This window comes from Epinephelus fuscoguttatus, linkage group LG5, assembly GCF_011397635.1.
Source record: "Epinephelus fuscoguttatus linkage group LG5, E.fuscoguttatus.final_Chr_v1".
Classification (NCBI taxonomy): domain Eukaryota; kingdom Metazoa; phylum Chordata; class Actinopteri; order Perciformes; family Serranidae; genus Epinephelus; species Epinephelus fuscoguttatus.
The window spans coordinates 16598152-16623686 of NC_064756.1; the positions used below are offsets into that span (position 1 = coordinate 16598152).

The 25535-nt window shown below is 40.8% G+C and overlaps 1 protein-coding gene across 5 annotated transcripts in view; it reads right to left on the reverse strand.

The window, feature by feature from the left end:
• The window catches only part of LOC125889475 (arf-GAP with Rho-GAP domain, ANK repeat and PH domain-containing protein 1-like), a 69007-nt gene that overhangs the window by 41152 nt on the left and 2320 nt on the right, over nt 1-25535 (reverse strand). For 2 of the 5 annotated variants that reach the window (XM_049577506.1, XM_049577503.1), the window contains exons 2-5: nt 10923-12086; nt 3219-3388; nt 687-775; nt 520-602 (exon numbers count right to left, since the gene is read on the reverse strand). In XM_049577506.1, coding sequence (XP_049433463.1) covers nt 520-602; nt 687-775; nt 3219-3388; nt 10923-12028 — 1448 coding nt within the window. In that variant the 5' untranslated portion in view covers nt 12029-12086. Of the gene's footprint in view, nt 1-519; nt 603-686; nt 776-3218; nt 3389-7995; nt 8131-10922; nt 12087-16096; nt 16117-25535 lie in introns of those variants that run through there. The other 3 variants (XM_049577504.1, XM_049577505.1, XM_049577507.1) reach the window with 3 other exon arrangements.

A 25535-nucleotide genomic window follows, 5' to 3' on the forward strand; every position in this document is an offset into this window, starting at 1 on the left:
TGTGCATCAAGGCTGGGAATTTTCTACATCTTTGCATGCCTGGTAATGTGCATGAATGCAATTCAAAACACAGCGTCATGCTCTTGTGCATAGAGATTTAATCATTTGTGGATGAAATAGATTGTCAAGAAAGTTGTTGCAGTGGTGCTACCAAGGGGTGGCATGGGCATGGCCACCATGACACAATCACTGTCCCCCACCCCACCCCCACCGAAAATAATCAAAAATAATTAGAGGCCTCTGTGTGGTGTTTTTTAGGCTTTTCCCTGTGAAAATTTTGTTCCTTTAATCAGTGTACTCCTTCTTATTAAAGCTGTACGTTTGTCTTTTTAAGGAAAACACTATGAAGCCCCCTGAAAAAGTTCTGGAAACACCACTGCACAAAAGAGTAGTATTGTGTAATGTGATCAACCCTGTTTTGACGCACATTTTGTGTTTGTGGCGTTTTTCTATTGTGCAGCCTAATTGTGAGTTTCCTTGTTTGTAAATGGTTTGTTTGTGTGTTGACGCATGACTCACTCGTCATCATCCAACAGCTCATCATCGCTGCACAAAGAATTGCACCGTCTCTTTGGCTGGATGGGCACTTGCAGGGACATATCCTAAATGAGGAGACAGCCGTCATTCACCATGTGCAGGAGGAGAAGAGACAGAAGGGTATAAAAGAAGGATATGTTCTCACTTACCCTGTCTGGTGCGCTCGCTGAATGAGCACTGGGGTAAAACAAGTCTGGATCCTCGTAGTCATCAGAGTTGTCATCGAGTGAATCCAACCCTGTGGGAGGGAGCAGAAGATGAGATCAGTGGGAGTTGTACTGCTTTAGTTAGTCAGTGCAGTTCAAGTCCGGTTCGCGGGAAACCTTTAAAGATAAACTAGGCAGGACTGTACTTACTGTATGTCTATCTGTACTGACACTCAATTAACCATAATGCAACACGGCAGCACTAAACAGACATATTGCCTTTGCGTATTGGGCTAACTACTAATTTCTGACTTGGGACAATGGCAACATTATTGCTCTCTGTGCTTGCAATATAGGTAATACACAAAGTATATGCTTAGTTTTGGATCTCTGGTGGATTGTAGTGTTTCCATTTTTTAGTTGGGAAACAAGGACAGGTGTACAGGGAAAATAAATCTGCAGAATGAATGCTGAACATTTTGAAGCCGACTTTACTTGGCTCTCATGAAACCCACAGATAAACTCAACACGTTTACATTCTTTCTCTAAAAAGGTTACTAGATGTCATTCTGGGAAATACAATGAAAGGCTAATAAAGCATGAGTAGGGAAACTGAATATGAGTAAAAGTAAATAACAGCACTGATAATACCAGTTATTCAAGTTATCTGGTTCTTGATTAGAGTGTGTTAATCTGTGTTTGTGAACACAGAGACTAAATGGTCTGTGAAATAGAGCTGAGATTGTTACTGGGCTTATAGCAGGTACCAGTCTGACAGTGTGGCAGGACTCTCTCTGTTTTTCCATCTCGTAAGAACTAGCTTTTCAGGCTGAGCGACTAAATAACAAATATTAAGCAGAGTCATATTTCCTGCAGCATGTAGGAGAGGTTTAACAATATCAAGCTGAGAAAATGACTGCAAGACACAACGTGTACAGAGGTGGCCCCTCCCCTGTGGCTCCTTGTAGCTTTGACAAAAAAGTTACATGGAAATGACTAATAGTTATTTTTTTAAAATAGGTCTAAAGAAATGTTTGCATTCTGTAATTGTAAAAATGTGAAGCCTATATGCAGAATAAAAAAAAATTTAACATTTCAACAGCTAAACGTGTGTAATACATCTACTGCGTGGCACATTTTCCTTGAAATTTTGCTGAACCTTGATAACGGTAGCTAGTCTTGAGTCTTCCTAGCTGATGAGCTATGGATGCCAAATCCAAAAAAAAGTAAAAGTCTTGATATAAAATAGAGAATTTAGCAATGCATGGACAGATTTGTTTGCTGTCACTGTCAGCTCTGCAAAGTTAAAGTATCAAATAATCATAAATAGTGCACCACACAGTGGCCACTTTGTGTCAAAGCATATTAAGGAATGCTCATTTAGGCTATTTTTATGGGCTAATTCAGACTTAATAGGCTATGTTACCTCCATTATGAGGCTCAAATATGGTTGCGGCTCCACGCAGATTTTTTTTAATTATTTTTTGTCAATAAAGGCTTAAATGCAGAGCTCCATGATGGTGCCCTGGTGATAATACTGCTGTTCAACTCTACAAAGACTGGTAAGCCCAAAAACTGTGCCACCTGCTCCACAACGCCAACTCAGAGCTGATGTGAGCAAACTAAATTGAACCTGGTTTACTAAATGCAAATTCATTACCCTAAAACCAATCTGAGACATCAAGAATAGATCACATCAACTCACAATGAATAAGGCAGGTTGATGGGTTCATGGTATATTTTTAGCAACATCATTCACATTTTCAAGGTTCTCTTTCAGTTGTAACTAATCATTTATTTCTAGCTAACACACTCCATTTCATTTCTATAATTTGATTTGCATGACATTTACAGTGAGAGTGAAAATGCTACTTCCACTGTGAGGCTGCAGTCATGGGTCAAAATGATGTGTTTGCCCTTTTAATTACAAACACTGGTACTCAAGTGAAAGCAGCCTGAAGTAGGGAGACTCAACATGCTTTGCCACTTTTGCAAAATGACAGGAGGTCGAACAAACATTCACAATTACTATATAAATAATTAGCCCCGACCTCTGTCAGGTGTTCTGGGAAATCCTTCAAGCTTCAAAGATTTAAAGTACAAAAAAATCCCCACTGTGAATCAATTTATTTTCACTGTGAATTAGAAAATGGTTGGCTGGCCACCGGACACTCTTCACCAAATCTGAACCCCAGGTCAAAAGTAAAGTAACACTGGTGTAAACAGGGAAGATATATTCATATTCAAGTACGTGTGCTGAGTGAAATACTGTGCAGATACAGATTTTGGTTGAACAATATTTAAGCACCATTTAAACAGAAATTAACAGAAAGTCATGAAGTCATGGTTTTTTCAAGCTCTACTGTAAATACAGAAATGGAGATTCAATATAATTCATAACCTCCAGTGGCTCAGGGGTTAAGATGCCGACCATGACCCATGGTTCGAATCCAGCTGTGGACTATTACAGCATGTTGTTCCCCACCTCACTCCGTCGTTTAATCCAGTCTCTATAAATATCTACATGCTACTTACGGGACTCACGGGGAGGTTGGGGGACTCTCCTGGCAGGCAGAGCCGGCTGAGTGTCAGGTTGAGTTGACTGATGTGCGTCTTCAACAGTTTGGGGTGTCCTGGTTCGAGGTGGGACCTGTGGAGTTTGGTCTTTCTGCATCTCGTCAACAGTGGTCTTGGTGGGCGAGGGGCTGGAGGATAAAGGGGTAGAGGACAGGTAATCAGAGGTTTGTAGAGCAGGAGGGGAGTCCTCAGACACTGCTGCAATCTGGTAACGCGTGAAAATCCCACGCAGATGGCTGATTCTATACATCCTCTGTAGGGAATAAAGACCTTTCCCTTTGACACCTCGCTGTTGTCTTGTCTTATTCCACAGCACAGAGATAACAGCAGAGAGATTTGCTGTTTGCACAGAGATTTCTCTCCAAGCACATACTAACAAAAAAAAGTTGCAGGCAATAAATTTTCCGCAGAGGAGCTGGTCAGAAGTTAGTACTGTATGAAAAAAAAAGAATCACTCTGATAACCTGATTCAGTCCACATTATTGACTGCTACCGTGTTACAAGGAGAGATCCCAGAGCTGTGGCACACCGGCGTCCCTCAGCTCTCTGACTGTCAGTTTCCCCTCTCAATTTCTGGTTCCTGGCAAGTCTGAACCTGCCTCACCCTACAAGTTCCTAGCTCCATATAAACACAGCATACCTTTGACTTCAGTGTAAACACACACACACACACACACACACACACACACACACACACACAAACACATGTGCACATGAGAGATGTGCCGGTAAACCAGCTGCGCCATACTGAATAACATGGTGAAACATTCTAATGGTTGCTGTACACAACGCCAACATTTTCTATTAGCATCAGTACCATGACAATCAGTATTTTCAGAGGGCACAGTGAACACAGCACAGCTCTCCTGTCTTCATCAGCAGTTTTTTTTTAATAGCCACAAAGGTAACTGGTGGGTCGGCTCAAAAATGAACCAAAAATGCTGCACACTAAAACTGAATGAATGAATTCTACCTTATGACAGTCTGAGGATGTCCAACATAGGTTTGTTCATGGTGTTTTTGGTGTATCTTTTGTTAGCTCACTGGCAGACTCTGACAAAGATGCAAAATACAGTTGACAGTTCAAAAATTTCAGCACCATTTAAACTGAAATTGATAGAAACTGATGAAAGCCACGGTTTTTCCTATCTGTAATGTATGTACACAAATGTAAGTTCAATATAATCCATAATTCATGGCTCAGGGCTTTAAATCTGACTTTTGCAGAGTCCAACACAGCTGCAGAACACAGCTGATGGTTTGTTAGGTTTGATTAAACCCAAAGAAATCCTGATGTGATGTAACTTTACTATTTTTTAGCTGTAAAATATTGTAATACCAAACTTCATGACACACATGGAAGATGAAGATGCGTCCAGATGTGCGATGGTGTCACTTAAAATACACACTCATCTATCCATTCATTCATTTACTGACGCTTCTTTACAGTCGGGTTTTGGAGGTGGCAGGCTAACACATACCTCTCACCACGTAGGTAACCTCCGGCTTTTAGAGCGACATGTGTCTCTTTAGCCCCTCTACAGTGGCTACAAACAATCATATGGAAATTAATTAGCTATTTGTCTAACGTTTTAATTTTTATTCATTGTTGTTGTAGACCTCAAGTGATTCTTAGAGTCCGTACCAATACTCACACTTCCTCTCAGAACTGGCCCTAGCCCTTGTTTTTGCATGTTCCCACGAAGGGCTAGGGTGTCCCAAACTTTAGGGAGGTGCTTTTCAGCCAACTTAATTTGAACGGTTGTGCGATGCACACTTACGAACCCATCTCAGCTGAAGGGAAGACTGAATTTCCCAGGATGCATTGCGAAACTGTCCAGCCAGGTGAGTTTTCCAGGAAGATGGCAGCCTCCATGAGGAAGCCATTGCACAATTTAAGTACTATTTTCGCCAATAAGCATGCAAAAATGTCAGAATGTGTTGTTTCTGCATATGCATTGTTAACTGTAAGCATTGAGTGAGAATATGAATGCTTGAAAATTGTAAGATGTAGCCGACATGAATATCTACAGTTCTCTGCCTACGTCGACAATAAGCATGACGTAGGTGAACACATCTGTTACGCTAATTTGCATTAAGTGGCGTCAGCATTCGTAGGTAAAATTCCCTACCCCTCAACACTACCCCTTCATCTTTGAGGGGAATCTGGCGAGTGCACTTGAAACCAAGGGGTAGGGTTGAGGGAAGAGAATTGGGATTGGCCCTTAGATTCTCAAGTTGTAAAAATCCGTTGCTTTCACACCGCATAAAAGAAATGTTTTAACATTTAGTCAACTTAAACGTGTCACACGACTACACCATAGTGCCTTTTCCTCTATGTTTTGACGAACATCAAGCTACTTATTGATTCCAAATTCAAAAAAGGAAAAGTCTCGGAGGTGAAAAGAGAACTTTGCAGTGTGTGGACAGATTCGTTTGCTTTCAGTGCCATCACCGCAAAGTTTAAGATTCAAATAATCATTAATAGCCCACTGCAGAGATGTGTGACGGGCTGATTTAGACTAAATAGACTGTGTTACCTTCATTATAACACTCAAATATATTCTGTGGCTCCAGACATTTGTTTTTTTCTTGTCCAAAAAGGTTCTTTGATAGTAAAGGTTGCCAACTCCTGCCCTGGCCGCTCACTCTAGCTCTTCCTGTGAGATCCCAGGGTGTCTCTAAGTCAGACTGGATAAAATTCTGTGTTGACCATCTCACCCTCACTTGTGAACAACACCTTGTTGTATCTTAACTCCTCCATTTGGGTCAACTACATCAACTACAACTACACCGTATATTTATAATAAATAAAAAATAATCCCAATGCAGCACATACACAGAGTACCAGTACAAACATTACCGCAGCTAAGGTTTGCTTCGGTCTGCGTGGACAGATGAGCAAACTAAAAAAAAGCGCAACCTCTCTAATGTGGTTTTGAATGTGAAGACGGTTCACATAAGCACAGAGCCTTAGATCTACATGCATATTTGGTTATTAATATATCTCTTATATTTTTGTGTTCTGTTCTATTATTAATGGCGCATGCGATATCTTTCAGACAAAATCATATGTCACTATTATGTTAACAAATACATAAGATACAGTATCTGTCTATAAAGAATGTTACAGAACTGTACAATAGAGCACATTTGCTGCTTGCTTTTTAACTTACTGTCTTCTTTACCTGTCTCATATTGTCACAAAGACACCTAAATTGCAGCATATCTATATACACTACATCCGTGCTGATGGGAAAGTCAAGAGTGAGCACACAGACCCGCCTTCTATCCATCCAGTATTGTGAAAGTTCCTCTTTATTCCAGCCTCTTTTGTGAATTTCCTTCTTGTAATAGTCACAATGATCAGATTTCACACTTAGAAGAACGTAAAAGATATTAGTCCGACAGTAACACACGACAGCAAACAGACCGTAACCAAAGATAGCGAGCATGCCACTTTGTTTCCAAACAAATCTTCAGTTCAGAAGTTTACAAATTACGCCTAAGTTAAGAAGTTACTGGTTTCTTTTGGGTTAAAATACGAAAGGTTTGCCTGATAGGACAACAGAGCATGTCAGAGAAGCTCGAACAGTTGTGCAACAATACCTCAGCTCAGTGTACTTTAGAGACAACCTGTTCTAGTTGTTACAGTAAGCTGTGTTGGCTGTTTGATCGTAGCCTCAAGTCAAAAAATTCAAAAGCGGTTAACTTAAAGTGTCTAACACAGAAATAAACCTCTCTGTTGTGTTTTATTTAAAGTGCCATTTCTGGACAAATTTCAACACTTTTTCATGCACTTTGGTTGAAGCAACTCATTTTTAAAGAGTAGCAAACTCTTCTCAATTAAACTTAAGGCCCTAAATATAACTTCCTTTCATTAGCTCTGTTTGATAATAAACACTAAAATGATACACAATGACGGGAAACTGACCTGTTGACACAGTTCCTCCTTTTTCTCAGAGGAAGAGTGCTGAGAGAGGGGCCGCTAGCTGCATGCTATATTTAACCTGCCCTCTGCTTCAGCTAATTGATGACGGTAGGCTGAAGAAACAATGACCGCTCCGTCCTCCTCCCTCACATTGTGCGTGAGAATTCATTTCTACACTTTATCACTACACCAGATGACAACAGCTACTGGAAATCTGTTACAGTGTTCACAGTTGAGAGGCTCCCATTTTTCTTTTATCTTAACTACAAACAAAATCTGAGCTATTCTACGCTGTGACACAGTTAATGTACATTAATCAGCTGTTTGTTAATGCTAATAGGGAGAGCTAAAAGCAAAGCTAACAACAAAGTTTTTGCCCTAGGAAACACCTGATTTCCATGACAGCGAAACATGCCACGACTGCCTTTGCAAAATTCCATCGTACTGGTTTTGTATTCTTCACAGACACACAGGTGATACAGCACTGCCAGTATCAGTTCCCTTAACTTGTAGAGCCCCAGGACAGGGCAGGATATCTGGTCTCATACAGGATCATTACAGCATGAAACTACCTTAATCTGACCAAGTTAAAACAAACACGAGTAAACAGGACATTTCCACTGACTTTGTTGAAATATGTGTAACACAGCAGAAAACATAAACACAGCATTCAGGACAGGCTTCCTTGTTTGAGCCACTCACACAGAGCAGAGTGAGGAGGGGGATTAGAAGGTGAGAGCACATGCTGGTAACAAGCACCGACTAAGAAAAGACAAGTAGAAATATGATTAGTATCAGTGTTACCTGTTCAGACATGATCAAAAGGAGTCCTCTTCCATGACGGTACAACAATCTTTAACACACACACATCGGAGGAGAGGGAGAAAAAAAGGAGGAGGAAATGACCAGTTAAAAAGAAGATGGGAGGAGGCAACGAAGCATACTGACAAGGAAACAAGAGAGCAACAAGAAGAGTGACAAGAGAGCGTGTGAATGTGCTAGTAGAGCCTACAAAACAAAGCAGTTCCTGGTAATAAATCACTTTTGTCGTCTATCTGTCTTTATTTATCACTCTCTCTTTCTCCCTGGGTCACTGACAAGAGGCTAATGAGGAGAGTTTTTAACCACTCTGTGTTGTTCTCCATTGTAACTTCCTCCCCTCTCTCTGCAGTTCAGTTTCCCTTTACAACACAGACAGAGAACATGCATATGTCACTCATAATGGAAGTACTCCAAAGCATAAGGCAAGGCTTAGGTTTCTTTTCCCCTACTGGTGACAACACACATACAAAAAAAAAAACTGCTCCTAATCTCGTATGCTATCACCAGGAAGTAGATAAACATGCGATAAAGGACCACTACAGTATCATCAGTGAAACTAGCTGAAGGATAAAAGTCTGCTGTCAAAGGGAAAATGTGCAGACTCTTAAAAACACTAAGGGCTTTTTACAGAAACACAGTTCTGCAGACACATCAATGTACAAAAGCGACTATGCAAAAATGAAAACAAGCGAAAAAACACTACCAGTGCAACATATAACACAATAATCAAGACAAGACCACAGAGTTTTCGACACAAAAGACAAACACACACATATGTGGTATAAAATACACATAATAGACTACAGCCTCACAGACAGGCTCAATTCACTCATAGACTCTCAACAGGTCTTGTTCCTTTACTTCTGTATTCAACAAGCCACTGAGCGTTATGTCAACTCAGTCAGTCAATGTGCTTCGGCCTTTCAGTTTCAGGAAGTGTCTAAGTTTAATTTCAGGAAGTGTTTAAAAGTCACCAACAACATATTTGGTGTCTGAAGGTCTAAACTGCTACTGAAGTTGACAAGAGGTGCAGTTTTCCATATTGTCCAATAGATGGCAGCACAATCCTCCATGAACTAAAACATGTACAGAGACCAGACTATTGACCATTTCTCAATTAAATGTATCTCTGAACACACAGTCAAACCACTGACATTCTTTTACATTATTCTTTGTCATTCTGCCTTCAAAATAGCACCCTTTAAATAGTCTTTCATTCAAAGTTAAAGAGTACTTTCAATGTTTTTCAAACTATTTTCCCATGTTTTTGTGTCTAAGTGCCTAATGGAGACAACAATTTAAACCAGTCCAGTGTTGAGCGAGACCACTGCAGCCAGCAACCGCTAAACAGACTGCAAGGTAATGTTAACAGGCATTTGAGCACCATCAATCACCAAATCAAGTGCTTATTTTTGTCACTGACAGGCTCATATTGTTATCGTAAATGTCTGAGAACATTATGGAAAGAATCACTGCAGAGACAGACTTTTTTTGTTAAAGAGTGATATCCTTTTTGTTTAACTGCTATTGCCAAACCAGTGGCGGCTGCTGGTCTTTCAAACAGGGGAAGTTCACTTTAAGTTTACATCATAAAATTTGTAATATTGTTGCGAGGCAGTAACTTATAAAAGGAACATTGAATTGAAACCATTTTTCAACCACACTCATGCCATAGAACTGCAGCAAAACACACCTCAAAGATTTTCAGATGGGTTTAACGGTGAAAAAGAGCTATATGGCTTATGGAAATAAGGAACTCCGGACAGCACTCTGTCAGAAGACTCCACTCGCCGATGCTGGTGTGTATTTTAAAAGCGCTGTCAATCACAAAGGGATTCAGCCTTTTACACAATTCCTTCAATCATCATGCATACACTGAGCGTCCTCTCCCACCTTCCGCTCCATCCCTGGAAGTGATGATTTAGTCGCATTTATCCAACGACCATCTCGCTTTGCTGCATGAAAGAAACCTGCTCAGTGCTGTCTCATAGGAATGCTTGGAGGCTCCACGTCCACCGTGCTGACATGAGAATGTATGACAGGGAGGTCGCGTTTGAAAACTGGTGATAAACAGCTGATGTTTGAACATCATAGTCATGATGTAAAGCGCATCCTAGCGCACGTTTAATGCAATGTAAATTCTTATTTTAATGTAAATTCAATAGTGCATATTTGACCATTCCTTCTATGAAATTTTAGGGGAAGTTTAGCTTCCCTTGTTGTCTCAGAGCAATCGCCCCTGCGCCAAACACACCAGACACCATTTACATAAACAGTAATTTTATCATCACAACACACACTTCATTCAACGTCGATAGAAACAAAATAAAACTCACAAAAACAATCTAGGCTCATCCTTCCACTGTTCCAAAAATCACCAGCTCTGGTTTAGTTGAAATAAACCCTTAGTTCATCCAGTTAGATTTGAAAATATGCTGGCTCTATGTAACCGAAAATTTATTATTATTGGAATGGAGTCTGGTGAGTTTGGCAAAAAACAATTATGGGGCAGTTTCTGGTTAAATAAATCCTTTCATTAATGTTGTCAGATACTAATTATAATAATAATAGTAATAATAATAATCTGAGCCTTGTCAGTGGCAAAAACACTTCTTGTGGATGTACATTAACGGTGCAGTCTGTTTTCCAGCTGTTGGCTTCAGTGCTCCTGCTCAGTACTGGACCAATTTCAAAATGTTTTGTTCCTGTTGGTCACTTAGGCACAAAAACATGGTAAAATAGGGATCAATCACACCCCTTTGCTTCATTCTTTTCACATACATGTCACAAGGTCTAAAGCTTGTATCTGTAATAAACCCTTAAACTTTAACCTTTTTCTTAAACACAAGTATTTTTAAAAGACAGCCAGATAGCAAACTGCAAACACTCATTAAAAAGAACAGTCTTACCTGAGAGTTCTGGGAGACTGTGAAGGGATCCGCTGTGGAATTGGTGGAGGGCCTTTCACTACACCCCCTTTTGGAGGAAGAGGTGGAGCATTTATGTCATCGCTGTAGGAAGCAGTGGGGGACACAGGTGAGGTTCCTCTCCCTCCATCCTTACCCAGTTGTTGGGCAGGTGGCAGAATGGCTAATGTCTGAGGCCGAGTTTGGGCCGAGGGGAATTTGGGAGGGTGAGGAGGTGCATGTATGGGGGTGTATGTAGGAGTGGTGGTGGTGGTGGAGGTGGGACTCTGGGGCACAGACCTGCTCTGTACAGCTGGAGCTTTAACCACATGTCTGTCCAATCTGGGGGAGACAGTGGTCCGAGCGGGAGGTGAGGGGCTCAGGGGAGAGGTGAAGCGCTGTGGAGGGCAGTTGGGGGTGCTTCTTGGAGGGACAGGGGGTAAAGAGGTGTCAGGAGGTGAAGAGCCAAGGGGGCTTGGGTCAGAATCCACTGGAGCACTACAGCGAAACTTAGTCCTTTCTTTAGGCACAGGCCTCTCCCTCTCTCCATCTATTCCTCCATCCCCCTCTTCCTCTTTTCCTCCTCGAGGTGCTGTATGCCTTTGTCCAGGAACTGGCTTCTTCTCTCCTCCCTCTCCACTTTCCTCTTTTATCTTAGGCACTTGTCTCTCCCTGGGGACTGGTTTCTCTCTTTCCCTTGGTGTAGGTCTCACTGTCTCTCCATCGCTTTTCTCTCGTTCCTTAAGCACAGGTTTTTCTTCCACTGGGATCGGCACAGGTCTCTCTCTCTGCAACACTTTGGCATGTCCTGTTTCCTCCAATCTCTGATCTCTCTCAGATTGTGCAAGGTGAGAGTGTGTGTGAGATTGTCCGTCACTGTTACCATGTGTTTTGTTCAGGCTGGCCAGGATGCGTCTCTGGTGGCCCGGCAGGGTGATGCCCATCCGCTCCAAATGATCTGGCGTGAGGTTGCGACATTGTCGAAATGTTGCCAGCCCGGCGTTCCGAAATGCTTCAGAATATTGCTCCAAACGAAGCACACATAACCAGTCGAACACAGTCAAACAGGATTCAGACTGAGACATGATTGACGTATGTGAGTGCAGCATGTGGGAGGGCAGGTCTACATCCAACACCTTCAACACCTCAGATCATGGCTTAGACAACCTGTGGAAGAGAAGAAACATTATGAGACATAACATAAAGCACTGCATGCATTCAAGGAAGTAACAAAGGTGTTGACACTCTCACTAGCTTTTTAAGCACTGGCAGAGCCCTCTACTGGCCTCTACTGGTAATACACTCTTCCTGTGTGCTCCTACCTGCGAAGCAGACAGTATATTAAAGAGCTGTATGGCAGCTTAAGCATGCTACACCCTCTTCAGCGAGCAGCTTAGAAGCGACAGGGCCGATAGGAAGAGGACTCCACCTATGCTAATAGGACGAAGGTTACAATATCGTAACCTTTGTTTGGCTTTCTTTGGGTATCTCAAACAGGCTCCTCTCCTTGACCCACTTTTGGACTGCATCCCACCAATTGGGAACCACTGACCTAGACCGCCACAGCCAAAAAGCCGGGGTCTCCAGCCAACGCAGGCATTATGCAATTGGGATGCACGATAATACTGGCACATCATCGGTATTGTTGGATACTGGCCTTAAAATTAAAATGATCAGAATCAACTAACATGCTTTTTTTTATATTGTGCACAATAAATGAATATTACATACATTGAAAAGCATTGTATTTCATATCTCTGGTTTGACATCACAAGAGTATGCATGCATAATATGATAATGATTCCACAACAGAAGAGACTTGAAGATCACTAAATTTAGCTGGTGAAAAAAAGTGGATATATGGATAGTGGTGTTGGTTATCAGCCAAATAAGTTGCTAGATATCAACATATCGGATATGGGCAACAAATCCAATCTTGTACCCTATTATGCAACTGAATTGGGTGGAGCCATGGTCTAATCTTGCAGGGGTCAAAAAGGGCAATATGCATGGTTATTCTGCAAATCACTTTTCACTGAAGAGAGAAAGGATGCTGATGCCCTCATACAGTTCATTTCTATAGTGTGGGCTCAGCACATATTTGGGTAGGCATGTTCTGTCTGGCCAACTGCATTTATGCAAATTTCAATGGGTGAATGCATGTCTTTAATTGGAGGAGGAGGGTGTTTTCACAGTTTTCAGCCCTCTAAATATACTCAGAGCAGTGACTCAGCATTTTTTGGGCATATGTAAATACTCCAAGAGAACTCAAACCCTTTTGAAGCGAACCAAACTCAGACCACCTTGGGGGGGTGCTCTGAGTTCGGTTTTCTTCAAGTCCACGGTGTGGTTCATATAACCTGTGCACTGTGAACCGAAGCACTCCAGGTTCACTTTGCTCTTTGCCATTGTATTTAGCCCTCAAGATCACATGCTGTTGCACCAGGATTACGTTGGCCTGTGCTTGCAAGGATGCAGGACGAGGAGTAGTTTGGTCCACAGAATACTGCAAATCTCCAGATGTAGAATGTAGAATATATCGGGGCATTGGTGGCTTAGTGGTAGAGCAGGCGCCCCATGTACAAGGCTGTTGCCGCAGCAGCCTGGGTTCGACTGTGGCCCTTTGCTGTAGAATGTAGAATATATCAAACAGTAAAAGTCTACAGCACAGAAACACAAAGGGTTTCCCGCAATTTTAAGTTCATCTGAAAGCGATGGGCTTCGTAACCGCACTGCAGGGCAACATCAAAGTAAAAACAGAACTATGTCAATATATATTATATATAGGCTAAAGTGTGGACAGAAAGAGGACTGAGGCCCCATCAGAGCTGAAGTTGCCCGGAAAGAGAACTGAATCCCTTTTCTGTTGGTCCACTTTTTGGTGCACTTTAAGAGGACTGAGTTCGGTTCATTTAAAGAGAACTATATATGAAAACCTTAGCCATAGTACCCAGTAGAGGGGGAACCCTTTGTAAGAAAGAACTGGTATAATCATTTTATAGTTTTTAAGAGGAACAATAATAGAAAATCATGTATCAGCTCTAAACAAGGATTTTTTCCCCCCCGATTCAAACTGACAACTTAGTTTTAGTTCCTAAAAAATGGATCAGTATGTGTCACATTAGTCTGATTATAGACAAGATGATTGAAAAATAGCCTACTTCCTATGTACAACACTATTTTAAGAAATCCTGCATTGGGAAATATACTGTGGAGCAAAATTGCAAAAATAATTTTGCTTCCTGAAAGACAAATGATGATTAATAATCAAGATTATAATCATATAGATAAGAGTTGGCCATACTTGTTGACTGTTAACAGCAATGTCAAAGTTGTGACAACCACCCAACAGTAAAAGAGGAAGTTGTTCTAAAGTCTTGACAATAAGATCCCCAAGCAGTTCAGTCATTTTGATAAGCACTGTCATTTTCAACAGCACTTCTGCTCACTTTAGTGTCTATAAACGGCTGAAAGAGATAAAACAAACTGTGGGCTGTGTTTTCAGGTCAGGTCATTTCGGTTTGACGTAGAGGTAAACTGCTGTTACATCAGTATTAACTACTATTTTACACATACAAGGCAAACATATCTCAGTGTTGTATGAGTATAAAAACCCAAATCTTTATTTATACTTTTCCTTTAGAGCAGCCGACACACAGTCCGTACTGTAGCACTATCACACAACAGACCACTATGGGAGGAAGTGTAATTGACACAAGAAGTATTGGCACACACAGCACGTTCACACAGACTCTCTCAATTCTTTCTACATCTTTCGAACACACACTTGAATGCTGCATAAGTGGATTTAAGATCAGCTTCCCACAAGGCATCTCTGTGCCTTTCCATTAGCACTCTCTTAACATTCCATCCTCTCCAGGTTTTAGTTTTCTAATGCAGTGCGTTTTAGGATATGAATAATGTACACCATGACAGTGCTCAGCAGTCAAAGTATGAGGATTTCTTTTTGAAGTTTTCGCATGCAGATGACTCACAATGCCAGGCCTTGATTAGCAAACAGCAGGCAGCGCCAGCTCCCTGCATTCACATGATGCAAACCTGCCTGACTGTAAGAAATCTCTCCGCAAGGACTGTTATGATGCTTAAACCAAGCAATGACAAAAACATCAGTAAAAATGGATTCTGAGCTTTGGATCATACCTCCAAAAGCTATTTTGTTACTGTCAAAGTCATTAATCAAACACATACAGCATTCACAACGTTTTATCTCTCTGCCTCATACTTCTAACCACAGGGGAAACTGCTGGTTTCCCAGACAGAGCCACAAACAGTCTTTCCTCAACACAAACGCACAGCCTAATATCTCTTACACCTATCCTCTACACTGAATATCAGTTGTACTGAAGCACCTGATATGTACCTAAGTCAACGATTAAATGCACACAACAATTTTTTTTCAGCCAGCTGAATAACACTAATATGCCCAATCACCCTACTGGAGAACTACCTGCATAACTTAACTATACGGACCCAGAAATTCAACCAAACGGGTACTGGTTTGTTGGGTAGGTATTAGGTTTTCACTTTTGGGATTTAAATTGGATTTGGATTTTTGATTTTTTGTTTGTTTGCCTGTTTGTTTACAAATCTTAAATTTGCTGCTCATAGTAACCTTACACTTTTTCTGTTCCTCTGCGCTTCTGTTTCAAAAGCACTTTGAAAGGCGTTGTCTCGGATTTAGAGCCTATTACTATTATGAGCGTTCAGTGGTTCACACAGAATTGGATTCTAGAATTGGGGGTCTGATCCAGACCGCCCCTACTTACCAACGGATCAACAAACTTTATGTTGCTGCCATTACACAGGTTAGACTCAGTGCTGAGGGACCATCTCCTGAGCAGCTCTCTTTCTGGCAAACATTCAGCTCAATGTCTGCCCAGTTAGCACAAGCTGCAGCAGTTAACATCCCATACTGAGCCGTTGCCCAGTCCCAACAAACTCACACCACAACAGCTCAATTCTGTCATTAAACCCGACGCTAACCAGCGTTTGCAGTGTGATGCTGATAGATAGCTCTGTCACTGAGTGTATGCAGGCTGGCTCTCACAAACTGTCCCTGCGTGGAGTTTGCACAGCAGTAGTCTCCTAATGGCAAGGAGAGTTTAATTAACCGAAAGGCACATGTTGCGCCACCATGCTGTCCATTTCTAGCTCACCAGGGAGTGTGCACCCCATGAAGGCTGAGTCCTTGCAGTGGCCCAGGTTTGACGGCCCTTTGCTGCATGTGATTCCTCTTCTCACCCTTTCTCCCTTTCCTGTCATGTTTCCTGTCGAGCTGTCCTATAATAAAGCCAAAAAAAACCCCTTAACAAACATAAATAAAAAAATGTAAAACAAAAGGTCTGGCTGAGTCCCTTTTGAGAGATGTTTGTACTGTATATTCTCTGTTGATTTCTACCAAAGCTCTGGAGCCCAGGTAGAAGGTAGAGCCTAATGAAGGTCGATGTGTTTAAAATGACACAATTTCTGTTGATCACATTTGATAGTCTTGAAAGTAGCAAAGCTATAAAAGAAAAAATCAATCAAATTTTTAAACTGAGGTTGCACTTATGAAACAACAGGGAAGAAAATCAACTGGTCTTCAGTCTGCGGCTGTTATGCCATTCTCTGCAGTAACGAACCCACTGTGTTACTGGAAGCAGGTGTTCAGTATCTTATTCTGTACCAGCACTGTGTGCAGGTCTTCAAAATAAATAAATGATCAATTTTTGTGACTTCTCCTTTTGTTGTGGTACTGAGGTATTGGTATGATTGTTTTGTATAGACGTTTAAAAATTCTGATCTGAAATAAACAAGCTGATAAATCTTTATCTATGATGTCATGGAAAACAGTCAATGATACTATGAATGCAACTTTTCATTAGCACACTAATTTACAACTTTAATGACGTAACTTAAAATCCAAAAGATTAAATGTATAAAAAAACAGAAGCTGATCGTATATTGCTTCACTTCACATCCATATACTGTGAATAAATCTGTAGTACACAGACATATTAGCTGCCTGACTGGAAAAAGATCATGCAAAACAGTAAAAATTAAAAATAGCAGACCTACGTAAATGGATGTAAAAGACGGAGGAGGCTGAGCGAGCACACACTAACACACACTATCCAGTCCGGGACATGCTCTTCGCCAGTGTGCGAGTATGTTGAAATGAGCGCATTTCATTTCCTGTGAAATATTTCCTCTAACAGCAGAGACCACAGAGTACAGGGACAGGGTGAATCTTGATCTCTGATCTTACGCAGTTCCTATTTCTGAATTGAGGAACTGAACACGATGAATTACAGTCTGATTGGTCTTCACCCGTCATCGGAGAGTTACTCATAAACTAAATGAACACACACAGTTAAAAAAATTACAGTTGAACACACATACACGCAAACAAGCAGCATCTTTGGCCAGACACAGTTTTTCACCTCAGCATTTTGGTCCAGAGAAGCCCTTAATCAGCCTCGTGTGTTGGCTGTATGTATGTGTGTGGGTGGAGGCTTTAAGAGAGGACATCAAGAGAGGCTCAAGTGTTAAACGCTGATACTGAGGGTGAGAAAACTCGAACACACACACACACACACACACACACACACACACACACACAGTTCCGCATCTTGGCTCTTGTTCAAAGCCGGGCAGCTGAGAACTGCACAGTCTGTAGCTGCTAAATAGTTTTTTGATTAAGACTGATTAAGTGAAGAAGCTTCTGCAATAATAAAGGCACGATAAGATAAATCGTGTCACATAATTTCCCTATCACTAAAATTTAATGTAGATCTTACTTGTGCAATACTTCTAAAGTGATAAAAACAGGGAACGTTGAGATTTTGTTGCAACAGGCTTGATTTTGACATCCATTTGTTTCGTTTTTTCAAATCAAACAACCAATACTGTTGAGAAGCCAGCATGCTAAACCAAATGGGTTTAACTGGTGGGTACAAAACCAATTTCAGACACGTTCAGGCAGATTAATGAGACATTTTCACCTGAGGAAGCCCATTGTGGGTTGGACTGGGTAATGTTTAAAAAAACATGACAATACCAGTAACCTTAAGGTGATACTGATACCAGCAGTACTTCATATGATACACGTAATGTGAAAGAAGTGGTGTGTAGTATGGCCATATTTTAAAAATTTTGTTTGTATCTCTGCACGCTGAACTGCGAACTCCGTCCAGACTGTATGGGTTATAGTTGCTGTTGCAGGAGTGTGAGCTCTCTACCGAGGACAGTTGTGAGTCTGCCTGGCTGCACTCACACAGTGACAGGGCTAACTGTTAGCATCACAGAGCTAATGGTTTTTCATGGAATAGTTTCAATGTTGGGGTTAAATTTGTTGGGAGAAGAGTGGCTCCCAGCGTTGCATCTAACGTGTGTAACTGCAGCAACAGAAAGTTTGCTGATCCAGTGGGGAGTCAGGATGGTCCAACATCATATCCCCGATACAAAAAGGATTGAATGCAGGTATCACTGGGGATGCACTTTTACTGGAGACGTTTGGTACTGGGTTATTATGGTCACTACTAGGAGTGGGCGATGTGGCCTTAAAATAAAATCACGACACTTCAGGGTATTTTTGCGATTTGTTCTTGACGATATGACAAATTAGTAAAAAACAAAAAAAATGAATCTTAATTCAAGAACATATAATTGCAACAAAATAAGTGATCTAGTTTTACAGCTTCCTTCAAATATTAAAACTAGTAAAGACTAAACAAAAATGTTTGTAAACAACAATAACTCAGAGTGAGATTCAGATTCTGTATACAATATTAATAATTCAACAAAATAAAATCTACCACAAATTACACTTACAAAAAATGTACCCTGGGATCCATATATATAAATCAACAGGCGATTTCCCTCTCTTTCAGCAAAATCCTAATCCACCTGGACCTTTATGCTCTGCCATTTTTCTTTCATCACGGTGTAACCTGTGACAGGCTGATATGATACCAGAACTATCACACGTTCACATTTATGTAGTTTTTCGCCGAGCCGCAAGTGTCAGGTAGGTTCGTGTTACCAAAGATTTATGAAAAAAATCACTTGAGGACAGAGAGAGGAGAGGGAGAGATGCTGTGCTGCTGCCAGAGGAGCCGCTGAATGAGTTCCCTCTGAGCGGTAACTCGCTAAAAGAGTCGGAGAAGTCCGCGGCTGTTCATAAAACATTCAGGATGCCATAGTTTATTTCACATTACTGGAGCAGTTCCTATTTTTGGAACCTGTGCAGAGTCAGTAAAAATTTTGCTTTCAGCCATGCTTGCTGTTGCCATGGTAGTGGTATGACGCCATAATGTCAACAAATCGAAATATTGCACATATCACGATATGAATTTTCATATGATATTAAAAATTATACAGGTAGTATCATGAACACGATACGGCACACTGCTAGTCACTACCTTGAAAGGTATGGATTATTGGTACCGAGCCCTAAATGTGGGTGATGAACATCACAGAATGAGTTGTGGGTAGTCCTACGTCTTATTGACTCCACTTCAGAGTGTTCACAGTCAGCATCACTTTCCACAGAGGCACAAGGAGCAGAACAGTCTTTGAAATCTAGGGTTACACAGGTGGGAAGAGATACAATCTTTAGCAGTGGAGTTAATATATTTCTTGTTCATCCCTGCCTGTTCCTGGGTTTAGAGTTTAGGTTAAAGTTCAGGATAAAACACAAGGAATAATAGCTGGGCTAAACACAACCTGGAAATGCAGAGAGAAAAAATGATACAGATCTTTTAATCTGTTGGTAAGATGGCATGGTTTCAAAAATGTCAGCGTGTTACTTAAACTGCTGAAACAAACGAGTTTTCCCCTGAACTCATAAAATTACAGAAAACTGTAGGTGCTTCATAAATCTTGCACAGTCAGTGTGTCTGTTCATCAACTGCTGACTCCTTTCCCTCGGCTTTTATTTCATTTTCTGCAGTTTTCCGACACGCATTTTGCTTTCAATTCATTTCTCCTCTCCAAACTCTCCCTTTCTGTTCATCTCTCCACTCTCTCCATCCTTCTCTGCACTCCCTCCCTCCCACTCAGAAAACTGCCAATAACAGGGTCTCTGTGCTGCCTTCACAATGGGGCATTCTGTTGCCTGGGCAAGTACACACAAACACACACAAACACACACACACACACACACACACACACACACACACAAACACTAACAAGTAGGAGGGAAATGCGCGGCTGGGGCCCACTGGCCAAGTCTGGTCACACTCTCTAAAACAAGTGCTCACCTAATAACATTGTGGATGCAATGCTGGAGGGGCCAGGGGCCTCAGATATTGTGTTTCAGGCCTCATATCCCCTTTCAATTTTACACACAAACAGATAGCCAGGATGTTCCATTTTCTCAGTTGGTGCTGATCAGTGCCGGCTGACGTCAGGTTCAACTCTGCTTAATGCCAGTAACCTCTCAAGTGAAGTATGTCTATTTTGGGATGAGTATACATTCAGTGATTTTTTTTTAGGTGTTGAAGAAAACATCGACATTTGAGTTTATGGCACTGAATCGATTCTCAATTTTTAATTTTTTATTTCCTTCATCTGTTTATCCAAAGGAGGTTCATGAAAACCCTTTTATTTCATGTTTTAGTGATACAGGCAAATGTGCTCAGATTGCAAAACAAGTAGTGCTATGATGTTGGATGTTAAAGGAACTTCAAGAATTACAAATACAGATCACACTGTTCTGATTGCATTAAAAAGAAAACTTTTAAATGATAGGGTGAAACGACTCTCTGAAACGAGAGTTCACAGTTAAAAAAAAACAATTCATCATCATGCTTACAGTATTGCAATATATTTATCCTAACCCTGCATTGTGATACGTTATCATGTCGACAGATTCTTCCCAATACGCAGCCTTTCAGTTTTCTAAGCCTGTGTGACAAAATGAAAAAAGGATGTCTAACAAACTTTGCACATCAATGACACCAAACACACATGACCTGCCTCGTCTCCCTCTCTCTTTGCATATGTAACACATACACTAGCATGCAGCCTGCAGTTATGTCACAAGGCTAAAAAAATAGTGCTCATGTCTTTCACATTTTCTTTACTACGCTACGGACCATGACGAGTGACAACTGTGCACTTTATTCTGATTCCATTGCCAGAGTCTTTGCATACTAAATCAAATCATGGCTGAACTGAGCTAGGATGTGGGTACAGTAAACACAGACTGGGTATGGTGCATGTAATATTAGCCTAAATACACTTTGTCTTTGAAAGGTTAACATAATAATGTTGTAAATTCTCATTGCTCTGAATTAATGAAATTATTATCTTGTTAATTTACAAAAACAAGCATTTTTTTTTCTAAAGTGAATGAACTTCGCTCCCACAGAAGACAAATATCATCGGTGTTTGCAAAAGTCCTTCGCTCTGACTGCCTCTAGTTAACTTGCCACTACTCAACGGTATGTCACTTCTAAGAGGTATCAGCTGTGGAGGTTTAATGCTAGCCATGGATAAATTAAAATATGTCACGAGATGCAAGGCACAAAATGTGTATTAGTGCTGCTTCCCATAGCACAGCTTGTCATACCAACCATTAGTATCTATGAATGCACAGAAGTAGCCTGCATGTACCAAAAACCCCACACATAAAACACTTTGATCAGAGTGATTTGCTACTGGCACAGATAATGATGTTTAAACATTTCATATTTCATTTTGAAGTGTTGGGTAAGCAAAATCAAGAATATTAGTCATAAATGTTAACGTAATATTTCGATCAACAGACAAGTAATGACTTCATCGATTGCAGAAATACATTATGGTGTAAATGGAAATTACAATGACCGCAGTGTGCCTGACTTTGGTTAAATTGCGCAAACCATGGAAACGCAATAACACCAACGTTTTTCCCCAGGTCATACACACTCAGGGTATTACACACTGCACTACTGTCACCTTGTAAATTCTATGAGATAATGACTGAAATTTTGGCGTCCTGAATTCTCCAAAGCAAGTTAGAATTTGCCTTTAACCCATTTCTCACAATGGTAATGCCAAAGGAGATGTGTTTAGGTTATCTGCAACAATGATGTAGGATAAATTCCAACAGACCAGGAATGTGGAAAATCCAAAACCTCTGTTCTGAGTGACCTCCACAAAAGATACCATTGTAGAAGAAGAGCGAAGAAAGTCCTCTTTCTCTGTCATGGTCCCACAAATTAGTTTGTAACATTGGCTTATTCCTATATCAGTTTCTTTACATAAAAGGTGTCATAGGTTAACAAGAGAGCACATCTACAGCTGGAGCCCAGAACCACAGATAGGGGTACAAACACCCAATATAGCAATATTCTGTGATTGACGCACTGGCACCAACAACATGACGTGTTACAAAGGTACAGGAGTATCCTTCTTTCAGTACACATTTAGACAATGTACAACTGAAAAGGTAAGGGGAACAGCATCATTTCCTAGCGTGCAACAGATGCACAAAAACACAATGTGAGCTCTGTGGTGAGATAAGCTTTTGTCTTTCACCTTGTATGAAACTCTGACTGTGGTTCAGCACTGCTTCGACTGCCACACTGACCTGCGTCTATTAATACTATTCACACTGTAGTGAAATTATGTGGGGGGAAATACATACACATATTATCATAACATGTAGAGCATGAAAGATTTTTGGGTCATAACTTTTGGCTACATTGTTAGCAAAAAAAGTGCCTGTTTATTAGAGCTAGAATGGCATGTTAACCGGGCTGCTCAATTGGTTGATATTAACTAACCACAGATATATCTGTAGGCCAGTGCATAACAGGAAATGGCAGTACTGCATTGTCAAACCTGTTTGACACATATAGAAACAATATCTCCATGACATATTGCATCCAGAGAGCACAAACAAGTTTATTTATTAACTATAAAAAGTCACACTCATTATATGTCTTAGCCAAAAGCATTAAAAAATCAAAACAGCTTTCTTTGTTACTTATCATCTTCCTCTCTCTTCGTGCGTTTCCTATTTAGTTCTAATGTCTCAAATAGGGCTGTAACTAACGGATATTTTCATTGTCGACTAATCTGTCAATTATTTCTTCGATTAGTTGACTAATCATTTTATCGAAAAAATGTGTTAAAATGTTGAAAATGATGTTCTGTCTCTCCCAAAACCCAAAATTCATCTAATGTCATCTAATGTCTTGTTTCATACTCACACCAAAGGGTTTTAGTTCACCGTCATGGGAGAGTGTGTAAAGCTGCCAATATTTGAACGTAAGAAGCTGCAATAAGAGTATTTCGGGGTACTTCTACAGTACTTTACTATGAAAAATGACTCAAACCGATTAGTCGACTACTAAAATAGTCATCGATTATTTTAATAGTCGATTAGTCATCCATTAGTCGACTAATCGTTGCAGTCTCAAAGCTAACATGCAAAAAAAAAATTGAGGGACCAAGGTCAAAAATGTTTGACCATGACATCAATTCATTAAAAAAACAACATCAACAACAACAAAAAAACACTAATACTGACTGACAAACCCAGTCACCAGGATAACATTGATCAGCATTGATTGTAAGTTTCTGAAAACTACAAGTATGTAACGATACTATTTAGCGGACACATTAAAACTTCAGATTAACATTGCAACAATGCTGTGATTGACATGTGGTTATGTTTCGGCACTTCTTCTGTGTTTAGGAAAGATCATGTTCTATATTAAAATACCACTTTTGGTGCCACAATCTTGACTGTAAATGCGGCTATCTGCCTTTAAAAAAACCCCACAGTTTTGGTGCCACAGTTGCCACCGATGATACCACGTCACTTGAAAACCCACTTTTGGTGCAACAATTGCACGTTGTTGTTTTTGTTTGTTTGTTTGTTTGTCTCAATCAGTGGTCTGCTGTTTCGCCATCATGCCTCAATGTCATTGCTATGCAACATCCCCTCCACTGGCCAATGACAAAGTCAGCTTCTAAATGTAATCAGAACCACGTCACTTTAGAAACAATGTTATGTTACGTATGAAATGTACAAATGTAACCTATTTGTGGTTTGCAGAAACAAACAATGTCACCATTTTCTTCTGGCGACTAAGCTGGGCTGACACATGGAAATCAGATAACTGCATCTGTCTGTCTCAGAAATTCAGTATCAGACAGCTGGGCTCTGCTAGTTACACATGCAGCAGACGCAGAGCAAATTACCATTAATTTGAAGCCACCTGATGAATCTATGTCCAAAATTCAATGCTCAACATTTAAACAGCAACATCACTGGACAGGTCAGACACAGTGAGTCGCTGTTTGCTCCGTTGCTGCTAGATAATTTTTAATATACTTCACTGTTTGATTAGTAGGGGTAGCTGGGTCACCACTATAGAGAAAGTTTCCTCAGACCCTCTGATTCCTATCAAGGTGTTAACCCTGTAAGGATTACTGAGAAACATGCACACATGCTTACACACACACAGGGGACATGACTCACAAACCCACCACCAGACACGCTGCTGCTTTCAGCCCACTTTCAATTAGATCTGAATAGTGACTCAGTCCTGCCAGTAAAGAAATGCATCTGAACAATGTCCTCTAGTGAACAAGCCTGTGAGTGTGTGCGCACATTTGCCTCAAACTCTTCAGGGTGAAACATTTCACAGGGAGGTTTCCCATGGTAACCCACCTCAAACTACCGACCACATGGAACCTACAGGTCCCTTAATGAGACCGAAGCCATCAGCCTGTTTGAAGTATGAGTATGAAGTTCTGCGGGTCATGATGTTTTCCTCCCGTGGCGGTGGATGTCAGCTGATGCTGAACAAGCTGTGCATACCACAGACTTACAACAGAATAGGTTTGTGTTTCTCTCCTCTGTCCATTCCCTTACTGACTGCAGCAACATTCATACAGGAACCCTCATATCCCAGGTACTGGAAATCACTCAAACATATCATTAAAGGGATACTTCACCAATTTCAATCAATTTTGTATTGTAACAATGTGTTGTGTAATAAACTGTGGTAAACTTCCCTCCCTCTTACCAGCAGCCAGATCTCCCTGCTCATCTCTCAGCTCAGACTGCGTCATCTGGCAAATTTTCACTGGCTCAAGGGCTGCTGATCAAACTACAGATTATACTTTGCACTTTGATATGCCTGCCACTACAGACACAAAGAGTATAGAAGCGAATTAACAGAATCACCCCTCTATCTCTCAATCTTAAACCAAACTGAGATCAAACGGTAAAACCAGGCAGCGCTAATCAAATATGTGGCTTCAAATTGACCGTGACTCAAAACTGTTTGTTACCATCCGGCCGCCATATTGTTTCCTGTGGAAAAATGGTGAAGTTAACATTATGTCACCCACTACTTGTAGTGTTCATTGGTCCTGTGCAGTGCAGTGCACTCTGGTAGTTGTAGGTTTTCAACCTCTTGAGCAAAAGCAAATGCAATAGCCCTCTATTTTTGTTTTCGCTGGTCATGTTGCACCAATTCCTGAAGAATTTGTGTCTTTCTCCTGCATAAGCAGCACAGTCTTATGAGAAGACCATCGTTACAGCGGTGAAAAACTCCTCTAAGGACAGCTTTGGAAACATCACCTCATCATGACATCACTTTGATTGAA